Source organism: Cebidichthys violaceus, unplaced genomic scaffold (genome assembly GCF_023349555.1).
Source record: "Cebidichthys violaceus isolate CVI_PGR_0920_01 unplaced genomic scaffold, fCebVio1.0.p SCAF_4, whole genome shotgun sequence".
NCBI classification, from domain to species: Eukaryota; Metazoa; Chordata; class Actinopteri; order Perciformes; family Stichaeidae; genus Cebidichthys; species Cebidichthys violaceus.
This window is the reverse complement of record NW_027176594.1, coordinates 2,020,438-2,033,654: the sequence shown is the minus strand read 5'-3', so window position 1 is coordinate 2,033,654 and position 13,217 is coordinate 2,020,438. Positions and strand designations below refer to the sequence as shown.

At 46.2% G+C, this 13,217-nt stretch overlaps 1 protein-coding gene across 2 annotated transcripts; it reads left to right on the top strand.

Annotated features, from left to right (window-relative positions):
- The first annotated feature begins 2,108 nt into the window (after window positions 1-2,108).
- LOC137885362 (axin-1-like) lies at window positions 2,109-11,993 on the top strand. 2 transcript variants are annotated; one of them, XM_068727589.1, is made up of 13 exons: window positions 2,109-2,262; window positions 3,216-3,918; window positions 4,987-5,180; window positions 5,385-5,537; window positions 6,513-6,647; window positions 6,763-6,859; window positions 7,267-7,404; window positions 8,829-9,210; window positions 10,402-10,579; window positions 10,707-10,880; window positions 11,109-11,408; window positions 11,508-11,657; window positions 11,839-11,993. In XM_068727589.1, the coding sequence occupies exons 2-13, from the start codon at window positions 3,286-3,288 to the stop codon at window positions 11,963-11,965; spliced, it is 2,661 nt and encodes an 886-aa protein (XP_068583690.1). In that variant the 5' UTR covers window positions 2,109-2,262; window positions 3,216-3,285; the 3' UTR covers window positions 11,966-11,993. The 2 variants fall into 2 exon arrangements, with proteins under 2 accessions (XP_068583690.1, XP_068583689.1); XM_068727588.1 differs by having other exon boundaries at window positions 10,704-10,880.
- The last annotated feature ends 1,224 nt before the right edge of the window (window positions 11,994-13,217 follow it).

The window sequence follows — 13,217 nt, the reverse complement described above, 5'->3', positions numbered from 1 at the left end:
AATGAACTCGCAGACGTATTCTTGTAGTTTTTTTTTAATAATATTGTACAGCTCAATTTTAATTTGTGACACTGAAGAAGGTTGGATTTGACCTTGCACTGTACTAACTTGTTCTGCTATTTTCTGAAATTTTTGTTATGTGTTTTATTAGTTTTTTATTAGTATTATAATTAAATACAAATAGCTACATTCATTTTATCAAGCATTATTATAAGCTGAGGTATAAAGTTAAAAAAAATCCATCTGCTGATGAAGATCACATGATATAATCAAAAGCTCCACAACAGGTAATAAATGGACCTTTTAGTGATTTTTTTCTATTGTAATTATTTGTTTATATACAGTTTCTGATGGCCTGCTCTTATAGTAAGACTTAACAACAACAAAAAATACAATATTTGCAGTGAAATAGAAGTATAAAGCAGCACAGATTGGAAATACTCAACTATTTCAAAATTGTACTTGGGCCCATTATCTTAGGTAAGCATCTGTTTCACAGTAAAACACGCGTGGAATAACAGGTGATGAGTTCTTCAGTAAAATATTCAAAACGTGAATTTAAATTATTGGTAAGGGATGTAAAGCTATTAGTAATATGAATGTGAACTGTAGTCTAATCTCTCTCTCTCTCTCTTTCTTTCTTTCTCTATCTCTCTCTCACTAACCCACCCACCCACACACACACACACACACACACACACACACACACACACACACACACACACACACACACAAACCGGTGGCAGCCCGGTGCTCCTGACTGACTGACAGCCCGGCGGAGGCGACTGACAAGCAGGATGCTCAGGTGGCGGCGGCCGCGTGCTCTCTCCGTCCCGTCAGTCACTCTTCCAGTGGAGGTGGGCTCCGTGAACTGAACACCTGTCCCAGAGGTAAGACAAAAAAAATGCGCGGTGCGTCGCCTTGTTCGATTTTGTCAGTGTTTCTCCCCGAAATGTGGATTGTCTCGCATTTAAAGTCGGCTGGTCGCCCGGAGCAAAGTAAGACGTAACCTACCTGCTCATGTGTTTCTGTGCTGCTGCTCCTGTGTCGAGCTCTGACCATTTTTCTCTGTTTCAATTCATTCTGCCATTTCGTTTATCTTGATAGCAACGTGTGGTACAAACAACTTATCATAAATCCTGTAATGCACTAATTAGAGTCTATTAGTAGTTTTGCGTCTGTATTGCAATTCCCTCTGGGTTGGGAAATTATGTAATGACCTCTTGGTGTCGGCAGGGGCGCTGTTGGGCGCGATTTCACTACCCGGACATAGAACTGTGACAGATAGAATCGTTATTATCTATAATGCGATAGTTAAATTAATACAAAGTCAGTGATGGAAAGTAATTCAGTGCATTTACTCAACTACTGTACTTAAGTAGAATTATGAGGTGCGTGGACTTTATTTGGCTATCTTAATCTTATGCTATGCTATACTTCTACTCCACTACACTTCAGAGGCAAATTGTACTTTTTTAACCACTACATTTATCTGATAACTTATATATATATATATATATATATATATATATATATATATATATATATATATATATATATATATATATATATGTGAGTGTGTACTGAAGTGGAAGATCAGTGTATGTAGCACGTACTGTATTTACCTAAATACACTGTCAATACAATGTTACATAAACTCACTTTACTGAACCATGTATCTAGAGTTCTGAAGTTATTGTACTTAACTTAAGTATTTTAATTGCATGCAATTTCTTTTAATGTACCATTTGCATTCCAGAGAATATATTGTACTTTTTACTACACTACATTTATTTAATGTTTATGCCTCAGTAATAATATAATATATAATAACGTTACACTGCATAGTGAGCACTTAGTGAGTACATTTAGTTGGTTGCGCTAATGCGCTTTGTTGCTGATAATGGAGTACTTGTGCATTATGGTTTTATGAGTAATTTTACTGAAGTAAAGAATGAAAAATTCCTAAACCACCACCGCAGAACTGGGAGTTTGTTGACGGGCTATGTGTGTGTCTCTTCTATTCGCTGTAGTGCTACAAACGCACTACACACCGCACGGCGTCGGCGCGCACGCACGTATTCGCTCGCGCTGTATTATTGCTCAGAAACCAGCCACCATGGGGAGTTGAGGGGGCAGTCGACGGGTCATTTTCGTTAATATTTAATATCAGAAAGCTTTCCATATGCTGCGTTTTGGGGCACACAGTTCGCGCCACTATCCCCAATGCAGCGGATTACGGGGATCGGGCTCACAGAGACGGTAGGACGAACACTTTGTGTGGAAAACACGGGACGTTAACGTAACTAGCTAAGCTAACAAGCTAACCAAAAACTAGCTAACGCACCAAGCTAGCAGCCAGTAGAGTGGAAAACGTGCCCTCGCTTTCTTGTTTTGTTTGATCTCAGATCGGCTGGTTTTGTTGGCGTTAATCAGTTGGAAAGTTGATGTTGCTTCTGAACGAGTTTGTCCGGCACGAATACTCTCGCAAAGTCTTGTTGGGAGTGTTTTGCACGCAGGCCCGTGTTGTGTGGTTGTAGAGTTTGTTTCTGTAACGTTACCCATCCCCCACCGTCTTTTGCAGGCCAAGATGAATGAGATTCCCACTTCAAAGCACTGGCATTGGTGGTGGCATTGCTACAAGGCTAAAGCTAGCTGTCTTAGCTTGTTAACATTAGTTGGTTATTTAGGAAATGATCGTGTCCAGCCACACGAAGTGTGAGCTTTGTTTTGACAACTGTTAGCGCTAGCGTTTAAGCTAACGGTTAAACTGACGACAAGAACTTAATGGTGAACTTCAGCTTTACGCACAGAACATTAAATAGTTTTTGGTCCAGGCTGGAGTCTTAGTTGCTAGCTTTAAGTCGCTGACGGTATCAATAACACCGTAGCTTAGGCTAACATTTATTGGCTCCTAACGTGTAACATTTCATACTAGCATTCTACCAATATTTTCATTTCATTCAGATTTTTTACGACCCGCTTCTCCTCGTTCTCAACCACACTTGTTTATGTCGTGGTCTATTCTATTTTTATGTGTCTGTTCTGCTCATCATCTAATTCTGTTGCTTGATAACACTGCTGCGTTCATGTATATGTGTGGTCTGACACAACGAGGGGGTTGAGAGATGAGTCACCTTTATCAACTTAGTCATAATGTTTATTTCATTGGTGTCAACTCCCGGCTATAACTGCTTTTCTTGTTTCCATTGTAGGGTGAATTGTTTGCCAGCAAAATCATTGCTAGAGGGGAACATCTGACCTCTCCCTTGTGCAATCAGAGACATGAGTGTTGTCAGAGAATTACATGGGATTGGGTACCGGGGCGGCGGTGGTGGTGGTGGTGGGGTCGTGGTCTCTCTGAGCGGCCCTACCCACTTTACCGAGGATGCTCCGCGACCCCCTGTTCCTGGTGAGGAGGGATCTGATTTGGACCCCCCAGTCCAGTCAGCCAGCACCCGTCCAAACAACCTTTCCCAAACTCTCGGCTATCCTCCATCATCCTCGTCTTCTAAAATGGGGGATCTATCGAGCTACGCGCCCTCCTCGTCGTCTGCGACCCCGCGTCGCCCGGATCTGGACCTGGGGTATGAACCCGAGGGCTCGGCTTCACCAACTCCACCTTACCTGAAGTGGGCAGAGTCGCTTCACTCGCTCCTGGACGACCAGGAGGGCATCCAGCTGTTCCGAAACTTCCTCTGCCAGGAAGGGTGCGCGGACCTTCTCGACTTCTGGTTTGCTTGCTCGGGGTTCAGGAAGACGAGCCAGGAGAAGCGGGCAAAGCTGGCCAAGGCCATCTACAGGAAGTACATTGTAGACGGAAGTGGGATTGTCTCCAGGCAGATCAAAGCCGCCACCAAGAGCTTCATCAGAGACTGTGTGGGAAGGCCGCATCCAGACCCTGCCATGTTTGAACAGGTAATTAAATCACTGATTTCATGTTTGTAAATGTTCCTATTAACAGCAATGCATGTTGGATTACACAGGCTGTCTCAGTTCGTTGAAATTGTCAGGTTAAGCCAATGCAAATCAGTATTGCTGTGTCGGATGGCGGGATACTGATAATATATACGACACCCAAACTATCGCAGAGATTGACCGCCATGTGGCCGTAACACACCTCTGTGTGGTTGAAGTGTAACTAGCTGTATTCATAAATATGGGTTTACTCTGTGTCATTGTGTTGGTTTGGAGTGGGTATTAGTTTGCTATAAAACCCATAGAGTAATCCTTGTAATGTGTTCACGTTTGTTTTCAAAAGCTAAGCAGTGTTGGAACTGTGTTCGGCCTAAATCAAGAGCAGAGCTGCGAGCCAAACACTAGGTCAAAACCTTCGGTGGGCCTAAATGAGTGATACAACCATTGTGTGAAATGAAAGTAGGTTCTTTGGGTATCATTTAGTTTTGTACAGATATGTGATACTCGCTACCTTTTACGGTATCGACCGAAATCACCCAGTACTAAATGGTATCAGAACTTCAGTCAAACCATACCTGCAATCTGTCCTTTTTGTGCCCAGAGCTAAAAAAAAAAGAAAACATGACTATTTGAATGGTTTTGCTTGCGTCCAATCACTGCAAGCGTTCTTTGATTTTAACGCAACATGTGACAACCCACACAGCCAGGCTCGCCTACCTGCATGTGTATCCGAACACAGAGATGTCTGAGCCGGGGGCTAGCAGCTAACGGTGCTAACAGCGCGAAAATCTTTCACCTGGGGGGGGGGGGGGGCGCAACACAGTCCAGCCACCAGGACTTGGAGGATGGCGTTATCAGCTCTGTGCAGTGCTGTGACGATTAGCTAGCCAGTGGTACACACACACACACACACACACACACACACACACACACACACACACACACACACACACACGATGGGCATCGAATGAAGTGCTCTATTAGTATCCGTATCGCTTTAAGGGTGCTGGCATCCTCGTTCTTTTTGAATGCTACCCAGCCCAATTGACCGCTATGTGTTTGTTCCAGGCCCAGACAGAGATCCAGGGCATGATGGAGGAGAACACCTACCCTTTGTTCCTGAAGTCGGATCTGTACCTGGAGTACACGCGTACGGGAGGAGAGAGCCCCAAGCCCAACCCCAGCGATCAGAGCCCTTCATCGGGCCCAGCCAAGCCCGTGCCCGGGTACTTACCCACACTCGCTGAGGATGAGGAGTGGAGGTGAGACGATGCAGAATTAATGTCATGCACTGCACAGGATTCACGCGCCCGTCATCTGGAATCATTTCAACGATACATTCCACCGACTTTTCGCCGTTGCTCGGTGACGCGCGAACACAACGTCGGAACGTTCTCATAACGTGTGAAATAAAAGATCGTTTTGTGATGTTTCGGATCTAATCGAATCTGATTTTTTTTTTTTAGGTGTGGAGGAGGCGTGAGGGAGACGGAGGACGAGAAGGACGAGGAGGAGTGTGGAGACACACCAGCTGATAGGCTGACTCAAAGCCTGCTGATGCAGACGGCACCGCATAGAGCCTCGACCAACCGGAGGAGGCCAGACAGCAGGGAGTACAGGTGTGTGTGTGTGTGTGTGTGTGTGTGTCTGTCTGTCTGTCTGTCTGTCTGTCTGTCTGTCTGTCTGTCTGTCTGTCTGTCTGTCTGTCTGTCTGTCTGTCTGTCTGTCTCAAGGTTCATGAGGAAGACTGTGATGAATACCACCATGTTTACACAGTTTACCCATCTCACTTTTATAGTGAATTTTGGCACAAATGCAACAGTCTTGAAAACACTTTCCCAATGTGTAAACGGAACAAAAATCAGAAAGTACATTCCATCATATGAAAAGTCTGTTGATTCTTTACTTCAAGGGACAATTTGCCACCTTTTTATATCGATGTCCAATCAGTGTTGAGGGTAAATTTAGTTAATTGAAGCAATAAATTCCTCAGATCTTCCTGCATCCAGCAGCGTCGTTTGACGTGAAAGTGACCCAGTCAGAGGCGAGGAAGAACTACCGGCTGCTGTTTCAGCTTTCATTCCCGGTCTCCCTCTCTGGGAAGCCCGGGGCCGTTCTCTAGATCCCGTTTTTAAAAAAAAAACAGAGCTTCCTTGATCTCGTCGCTTTTATTGCGAATAATCTACGTTTCCAACGGCGCATGTGGCATCCCAAAACATGAGTGCAGAGGATGTTATGGACAAAGATATATATATATACACTACGATGTATTCAGCCACTGCTGCGGAGAACTCTGCTTTCTCGGTTAATCTAGAACGCGCTGAGGAATGTATCGCTTCAATTGACATTTACCATCAACACTGATTGGACCTCCACATAAAAAGGGTCGGTAACCTATTTTGACATTTAAAAACCAAACCTGCTGAGTTCGAAGCAATCGAACATGAGACGTGTCCTGGTCATAGCGCTCTTGTTTAACGTAATGGAAGAAAAGCCTCTGAGAATGCATGAGCTACTCCCATCTCCACGCGCACGTGCGTCGACATTTTGAACGCGAGCTCACCGCGCTATGTTCTCTCCGCTCGCCCCTTCAGGCCCTGGAGGGAGCCGGTAAACCCGTACTACGCAAACATGGGCTACGCTCGCGCTCCAGCAACCAGCGCCAATGACAGCGAGCAGCAGAGCATGTCGAGCGACGCCGACACGCTGTCGCTGACCGACAGCAGCCTGTAAGTACAGATGAACTCCGGAGCTGCCTCCGTGAATGGATTGGCTGGTCAGATCTGTGTTTAACCGTTGTTTATCTGTGTGTGTGTGTGTGTGTGTGTGTGTGTGTGCGTGCAGAGATGGTATTCCTCCATACAGATATCGGAAGCAGCATCGTAAAGAGATGCATGAAAGTGCCAAAGCCAACGGACGTGTGCCCCTACCTCATATACCTGTGAGTTACACAGACACTGCTCCCTCTGCCTCTCTCCTCAGCATTCATATCTGTATTCATGCAGCACGGCGGTAACACCGACCCCCGCTGACCTCAGTCAAATATCAGCGGGAGCGCGTTTACCGATGCCGAGGCTGCTGCTTTGCCGTAGTAATAATTAACAGACAACACATAGTCACACGATTTTGTGTTGATATAGTCGTTGATGAGACAAACAAACAATTATCTGCTTTCGCCGTTTTTTTTTTTAATTGATTTTAATTAGTATATTGTTAGTGCATTATTCCACGTTCATTTGCTAAAACGGCTTCTGCGTTTCATCTGCAGATGCGTTCAGCCGTGTATAACTTGTGGCGTGTCATTTAGTTTTTTTTTTGGGGGGGTCATGTGTTTGTGTCTATATACAGCGCACGTACCGCATGCCAAAGGACATCCACGTAGAGCCTGAGAGGTTTGCGGCGGAGCTCATCAGCAGGCTGGAGACGGTTCTCCGGGAGAGAGAGGCTCAGGAAAGACTGGAGGAGAGGCTGAAGAGAGTGAGACTGGTGAGCGTGTTGCCGTTTGCTCCTGATGCGATGCGGACACTGAAGAGTTCAGCTGTAATTCATTCATGTTGTTGTTTCCTCAGTATTACTTGAATTATGAGTGAAAATCTTGTGTTGTTAATGAGAAACTGTGGTTGGTGCAAATCCAGGATGCACACTAGTGCGTGACAAAAAAAAACATGTTTTTCATATTCAACACATCACTCCCTCCAGAAGCCCAAGATGCAGCGGAAAGTAGCAACTCAGAGGCGACTTTATTTTCTTGACATCCATTCAACATTACATTACAGTCATTTAGCAGACGCTTTTATCCAAAGACGCAGCTACGGGAGCAATTTTGGGGTTAAGTGTCTTGCTCAAGGACACATTGACATGAGACTAGTGGAGCAGGAGCCGGGGATCGAACCGCCGACCCTCTGATTGAAAGGCGGCCCTGCTCTCCACTTAGCCACGGTCACCCCTTTTTAAATCATATTTTTGACTTTATCCATGTCGGGCCGGCAGTGACTACGTTTACATGCCCACTGCTATTCCACCATTGTTCAGAATATGATAAGACTATATTAAGAATTTGATACGGGTGATGTAAACAGCATATTCAGTTTGGATATTACGAGTTCTTCTTAATGCAGCATTTTCCACTTAAGACGTGTGGGACCTGCAGATATTATTCCAGTTTCAGGAACATTCCTTGAGAGCATTTGGAAGATGTGTCTCAATTGGGTGTTGTTTTTTTTTTAAGGCCAGCTTCGTGCGTTGTACACAAACCAACTAGCCATCACTTTGCAAAACCTTTTGTTTTAAGTTTCACAAAACCTGCAGAGCGGTGACAATGAAGGAACGTCACAGGAGCGGCACGACTGCAGGTGGAACAGAAGGGAATTCTTTGTTGTTGGGCTATAGCCGTAGGACTTGGGTCATGGGGCGTTTGACGTTAATTTCAGTGTGCACGGCTGTCGTGCTTCTATGTCTTTGTCTAAACACACTGGGACGACTGTTTCATCATCACCAGCTCACCTATGCACACAGTGTCTCCTACAGCAAGCTGTGTACACTGAGAAGGAAAGCTTAACAGGCTCATCAGCCTGAAGTGTAACAGTCATTGGACGTACAGCCTTATAATTAATTCTGTCAAATTTAGTTTTGTGTGTTTTTCCTCCCAAGTGATGAATACAAGTCTAGAAAAATGTGAATTTCAGTTGAAATAACATTTAGTTCAAAGTACTTGGACTGTTCAGCCAGATTTTTTTTATTCAAGTTTCTTTATTTTTGATAAGAAATAACCAAATCATTTGTCTGAAATGTACCTGCATGTAATACTTTGATAAGGGCAGTTATTGATTTCTGTCTTTGTGTGTACGTACTAGTGGACACAGTGTGTATGTCCCGTTAGAGGTCTAACATGTTCCTCCTCCTCCCGACAGGAAGAAGAAGGGGACGATGCTGACGTCTCCGTGGCGGCCTCCGTGTCCTCTCACAGCATACCACTCCCCCTCCCCTCGTCGTTTCCTCCCCTCTACGGCGCCCGCTACTCAGAGACCACTGCTCACCCGGCAGTCGCCACTTACGGCGGCCTGGTGGCCATGGAGGACTCCCAAGACGACGACCCGGAATCCATCTTGGACGAGCACGTGCAGCGCGTGATGAAAACGCCAGGCTGCCAGTCGCCAGGGGCCACCAACAGCACCTTAGGAGGAGGGGGTCGACAGTCTCCTCCCAAATCATCACGTTCACCTGACGGCGGGATCGGCCCGCCTCACTGCCCCCCAGGGAGGGGCCACAGTCTGCCTGCTGCTGGGGTCAAAGGTGAGATTTTAAATATGGAAACATACCCGGCATGGGGGTCAACGGCGTCCTTCTTGGCGTTAGCTCAACGATGCTAGGTGAGCTAGCAGTATCAAGTAGCACCACAAGCCGAGTGGCATTATATCCAAGAGAAGGCGTCTCTCTGGTCGATGTCTTCAAGACTCGCACCAGAACAGGATGAATACAGATTTGTTGCTCTCATGAATGTTTACGACAGCCGGACGGACTCGATCGTAGCTTCAGTTACTCTCAGGTTTTGGTCTTTTTCGTGGGATTTGTTACCAGCGATGTCGTGGTTCAATGTTAGTCTTTCTTTTCACTTTACCGGTCGGTCAAGCGGGTCAAAAAATAAGTTTTTACTTTCCCCGATACAAATTGTCTTAGTTATAAGCAGTTATCAGATAATAACAAAGACCAAAGTTAATTGTCATGTTTTATCTTTATTCAAGTAAATAAATCAGGATTTTCGCCAGTGTAAATTGACTCCCCTTCGAGGAATTTTTTAGATGTTTTTTTAAAAATTAAAACTTGTTATACAAGTAGCAAACTCTGAGAGAGAGAGAGAGAGAGAGAGAGAGAGAGAGAGAGAGAGAGAGAGAGAGAGAGAATATGAAGTTCGCAATAACGTTAACGTGTGTGTGTGTGTGTGTGTGTGTGTGTGTGTGTGTGTGTGTGTGTGTGTGTGTGTGTGTGCGCAGTTTAGGCTTAAGGCCTAACAGCCATTCTGGCCGCCCAAGCTTAAACATTCGGTCTTTACGTTTTTACCCGATGCTATTTTCTCACAAGCGCTGGATCGGTGCTTAGCGTGTGCAACGCTCAACAGAGATGAGAAGTAGGCAAGATGGCTCACTCCTTAGCTACTTCCAGCATCAACTACGCCAAAAACTTAGTGTTTAATTATTCAGAGATGCCGGATCTACTTGCCCAACACAGCAGGTCACTTCACCAGGCAAGCAGGCAATTCTTTTTGTTGAACCCTGCATAAGTATAGAAGAAGATCTCGACGAGCCACAGTTCTGGATTAACAAAGCTGTTATTAAAACCATTTCCTGGTGAGCCATAGCCAGAAAGTTTTGCTCTGAATCATGTGCTATAACACAAAAAGAGTCCCGAATTTGTAATAGTCTGTGCTCCGTTATGCTGTTTGCAAATGCCACCGTTGCCAATAACTGGCTGTGATGTCTGTCTCAGGTATGCATCACCACAAGCAGCCGTATCACCACAGAGGAAGAGAAGGGCCGGAGGAGGCGGGCTCTAGGTCTCAGGCCAACGTCATGTGGAACGGAGACCCGGCCGGCCAGTACGCGGGGAGAAGCCGCAACTACGCCGACGGCGCTGGAGCCAGCACGCTCGAGGGCATGGGCTACAGGTAGGCCGGCGACGGGTTGGAACGCGCCGACGTTTGTTAGGCGCTCCAGCAAAACTGCACCGTCTCCCTTTTTTTTCCACTCCGGATGACCTCAACTGTATGTGTCGCCTGTTCGTTTCCGCAGTAGTAAAGGCAGCACGCTGTCACGGCGAGGTTGTAAGAAGACAGCGGAGACGTCGGGCAAAGGAGAGGAGAGTGGGCGGGGCATGGAGGGCCAGGTACCGCTGGAGGACCTGGAGAGAAACCAGAAGATCCTGCAGTGGATGATGGAAGGAGACAGACAAAGGAAGACCTCACATGGGTGAGTGATATGACGTGTATTACTCATGATTAAATGCATTTCCAATATCGTATTGAGGTTATGATGATTTATCACTTCGAGTGACGCTGGTTAAATTTACTCATAGAATTTGATCCATTGTTAATATAAAAATACTGATTATATCCGCCTTAACGTAAAATAGTTTTGCATCTATTCCAGAAGTCCCTTGACATTCATCCTGCTTCCTTCTCTCCTTGTCTTTCCCAGCGGCAGCACCAGTAGCTCGAGGAGGACAGGACCCAGCAGCGAGTCGCCGCGCCCGACCTCAGTGGAGCGCCCCGGAGCCGTGCACCCGTGGGTCTCCGCCCAGCTGCGTAACAACCCCTCCTCGGTGGCCCCCGCCATCCCCGGCTCAACGTCCACCCAGGTCCAGCCCTCGCACCCTTTCATCCAGGACCCGGCCATGCCCCCCAACCCGGCTCCCAACCCCCTCACCCAGCTGGAGGAGGCTAGGAGGAGACTGGAGGAGGAGAGGAGGAGGAACGCACTACAGCAGGCCAAGCAGAGGTAGGCGCCAAGTCGACTACGGGATGTGGCCAAGATATCTTTTAATTTGAATGTATTCTTATTTGAGCGCTTTTTGACACGGCTTTTTCTCTCCTTCAGGCACAAGTCTGGTAAGCGCCAAGTGTGTGAGAACATGACGGTCGCTTACTACTTTTGTGGAGAGCCTATCCCATACCGAACGTCGGTCAAAGGCCGTGTGGTGACTTTGGGCCAGTTCAAGGAGCTGCTTACCAAAAAGGGCCATTACAGGTGAGAACATGCATATAGTTCATATTACAGTGTGGGTGGCAATGTCACGTTTTTGAAGGAGCCATTTTTGTCATTTTTTTTTTTCGGCCAGCTAATAATCCAACATGTCTGTTCTTTGTGTGTGTGTGTGTGTGTGTGTGTGTGTGTGTGTGTGTGTGTGTGTGTGTGTGTGTGTGTGCAGGTTCTACTTTAAGAAAGTGAGCGACGAGTTTGACTGCGGTGTGGTGTTCGAGGAGGTCCGAGACGATGACGCCATCCTGCCCATCTTCGAGGAGAAGATCATCGGGAAGGTGGAGAAGGTTGACTGAAATTTGGGAACAGGAAGATGACACAGAATTGGGGGTGGGGTGGGGGGGGGGGGGGGGAGGCGGGGGAGAGAGAAACGGATCATTTGGAGAAAAAAAATAACAAAAGGAGATAGGAAGAGAACATTGAGGTTTGGAAAGAAATTCAGCTGTGAGAAAAAAAACGAATGAAAGAAAGTAGAAAGATGGAGGGAGCCATGTGTGACAGAAGGGAGAGTATAGAGGAGGTCGTTTCTATGGACTGTCTGGATGTTGGCGTCGCGCCCGGATCAAAACCCACGTAAAGCGAAGAAGCTCGGGCCGTGAGAAAAGAGGAAAAAGGAAATAAGGAAAGGAACATAAATTATTTCACCTGTCTTGTCTCCACTGTGGATACTCGAGGAGCGCTGTTGAAATCTGACGTCTGACCAGTCTTCCACTTCCACTGCGACGGATGGGGGGGGGGGGGGGGAAGGGTGAGGGGGAGGATTAAGTAGTCTTCCACCTCTGCTCCGGAGGAGTCTTGTCCTCCGCAGACCATTACGATGCTGCTACATTACCACGGAAACTCTTCAATCGGTGCTCGGGACAGTAAAGAGAGCGGCGGCGTTGTTTCCGTTTCGGGAGTCTCCTGCCGCCGTTTGCTGTCTCTGTTCCTCATCAGCTGGTGACAAGGGGAGGGGGGGAGGGCGGGGGGGGATTTTTTTTTTTGTTGGGGTGGGGGGGGGAGTTGAACTTTTAGCCTGCTTCTCCTCTCGTTTGACTTCATAGCCTCAAAACAGAGACGTTCTCACCCTCGATTCCTAGATGTCATGCAGTGATCTCTCACATCAACATGTTCAGACGACAGTTCTCGACATAACTTGTTTACCAAAGCTACATATTTTTGATAAGTCAAGTATCCTAGCTACTTGTTTCATTTTATTTGAATTGTGTATGTACAAGGCAGGTACTATTACTTATTAATGCAGCCGTATTTCGTTATATCTCAACTTAATGTTGTATTATTGTGTATGTTTTGAAGCTAGTTCATTAGTGATTTCAGGGCAGCCATTTTGTTTGTTTTTCCATCTCTATAATACATCCTTGCACCTCACTTCTGTACTGTTAACCTGCGAGTGTGTACTTCTGTTTTCCTGCGCGATGCTTTTTTTTTTTTTTTTTTTTTAATTTTTAATAATTTTAGGCTTCTTTTTTTTTTCACCCGCAACAATTGTCATGAAAAAGAGCAGCGCACACTTCCGGTGTGCCACCTTCGACCACAGTATCTGTTGTT